The sequence below is a fragment of the Taurulus bubalis genome (genome assembly GCF_910589615.1).
Source record: "Taurulus bubalis genome assembly, chromosome: 3".
Taxonomy (NCBI): domain Eukaryota; kingdom Metazoa; phylum Chordata; class Actinopteri; order Perciformes; family Cottidae; genus Taurulus; species Taurulus bubalis.
In genome coordinates this window covers 39,940,281-39,942,595 of record NC_136591.1, presented here as the reverse complement: position 1 = coordinate 39,942,595, position 2,315 = coordinate 39,940,281, and the positions used below count along the sequence as shown (strand labels likewise).

Genomic DNA, 2,315 nt, shown 5'->3' with positions numbered 1-2,315 from the left:
TAGGTGGCCGTCCAGAGCGTTAGCAGGAACAGGGCATGGCAGCGGTGCCCGCTCGATACCCAGCTGACGGACTAGGTCCTCGTCAATGAAGCTGTCATCAGCACCAGAGTCAATGAACGTAGCTAGGGTCTGTGATCCGTTCACGAGTAGCAGCTGAGCGTGGAAAAGGGGTCTTTGGTTGGGAGAGAGTCTTGTGGTTCGGCTCACCAGTACCTCCCCTGTTACGGGCGAGCCATGTCTTTTACTGGGCACCGGGATACAAAGTGACCAGCCTGGCCACAGTAGAGGCAAAGACCTCCCCGGCGATGGCGCTCCCGCTCCTCGCGGGTGAGACTGGTGCGCCCTACCTCCATGGGCTCAACCTCCACTGGTTGAGAGGCCAAGGTGAAGCTGGTGGCTGCCGGAGGAGCTCGACGCTGGTTGAAAGCGCGGCGATCTGTCTCCCCCTTGCGTCGCTCCTGTCGCCTTGCCTGGATGCGTCTGTCCACTCGGGAAGTCAATTCTATTAAGCCATTTAAACTGGCAGGCAAATCAAAAGAGATCAGTTCATCTTTAACATACTCCGCTAGCCCAGTCAAGAACACCTCGCACTGTGCTGCCTCGTTCCAGTCGCTAAGGCGTGCTCTTGTTCGAAACTCCAAGGCATAATCTACCACAGTCCGGTCTCCCTGACGCAGCTCCGCTAGTCCCCCGCTTGGATCTGGGCCCTTGGAAACTGCCCCGAAAACCTTGCGAAGCTCTGCCGAAAACAGGAACGAAGAGCAGGCCGGCGTGCGTCTCTCCCATTCAGCGGTACCCCACAGTCGCGCTCTGTCAGTCAGGTGGTTGATGGTGAAGGCTACCTTAGCCTCCTCCGAGGCGAAGGTGTGGGGCTGCAGAGAGAACAGGATGGAGCAGTTCGTGATGTATGGGTTGCAGCCCTCAGGTTCTCCAGCGTAGCGCTCCGGGGTACCCACACGAGGCTCGTGTGTTGGCACAGGCGCCGGTGAGACCGGAGGTGGAGAGGCCGGACGTGGAGAGGCAGGAGACGGCGCAGCGGCTACCAGCTGGGTCAGGGCCGTCGTCAGTTGTAGCATCTGGGCGGTCATCGCCGTCATAGCCTGCTCCTGGACTGCTGCGTCTCCGCAGCGAAGCGGACCATCTGCGCCTCGTGCTGCTGGAGGGCATTCTCGATTAGTGATGGGACGAGCGACACTGGTGCATCAGCACTGTGCCGAGAGCTCAAGAGGGAAACCTCGTATCGGTGCGTGTATTGCTTTAAGAAAGAATCACGTGACCGATACAGGAACTGTGTCGTTTGGATGTGCCGCGCCAAAGTGTGTTTATCAGGAAACAAACTGTATCAACATGTCGTGGGTTTGTCGGATGGAGTTTTGCTTGATCATGGATCGTCCTAGGAAGTTTTCCCCGGTGTGGAATAATTTTGATCTCGTGACGCCAAACAAGGTAAATCTTTTTCTCCTTTATATACTATTTTTTACGGTGGCGCATTGCAATCACTTTATCAGTTTATCAAGTGAATGACCTGTGATTCATATGATAGTCAGTTAAAGAGCCTTACAGTTGCTTTATTCATGTCATCATGTAATTATGAGATCCTGATCTCGTAATCATGAGATAGGGTGTCTATTTTGTTTAACAAGTGAATGCAATGTTCTGGTAAGAGGTTTGAATTGTTTTCAGATAAATTAACTTTTTATGTTATTGTAGGTGAAGTGTCGGCTCTGCTCCACAGAGCTATCTTATATCAATAAGAGCACTTCATCAATGCTGAGGCATTATAGAGCTCGGCATGGCAATGAAGAATTGGCAGATACTCGTGAGAGTACCCCAGGTATGTTAAAATTCTCTCTAAAAATTGTGCAAAAAAAAAACATGCATGCAAAACGACAGGCTCCAGGCCTGGTATCGAACCTCCAACCCTTATTTTCGGGAGCCGAATATAGTAAGACTTAACTTCCTTAACTTTTACCATTCATTCTCTATGGTAGTCCTTATCACTACAAGTGTCATATATTTTTGGCCACAAGTGAGATTTTGGGGGCGCTGTTTCCTCCCTTGGATTAGAGGGAAAGAAACTCCGTTTCCCCCTGAGACAGACGTCCAGCAGCAGCGAGCAGACTACAGTAGATAAACAACCTGTACCTCACGGCGTCTTTTCACGGCTTGTTCTCCGGACAAACAGTCAAACATAAGTACGGCTCTTCTTCCAAGGTCTTCATGAACGGTTCTGAGTTGTATTTGTGGGTCAACTGTTTCTGTAGTTTACTTAGTGTTGTTGTTTAGCATTGGTTATAGCTCTGTTTGATGCTAGC

General features: G+C 51.0%; 1 protein-coding gene across 1 annotated transcript in view; it reads left to right on the top strand.

Moving 5' to 3' along the window:
* Positions 1-1,337: 1,337 nt before the first annotated feature.
* Positions 1,338-2,315, top strand: part of LOC306734494 (uncharacterized protein) — a 7,504-nt gene continuing 6,526 nt past the window's right edge. Inside the window, exons 1-2 of the mRNA XM_079215851.1 lie at positions 1,338-1,446; positions 1,711-1,834. Coding sequence (XP_079071977.1) covers positions 1,793-1,834 — 42 coding nt within the window. The 5' untranslated portion in view covers positions 1,338-1,446; positions 1,711-1,792. The remainder of the gene's footprint in view (positions 1,447-1,710; positions 1,835-2,315) is intronic.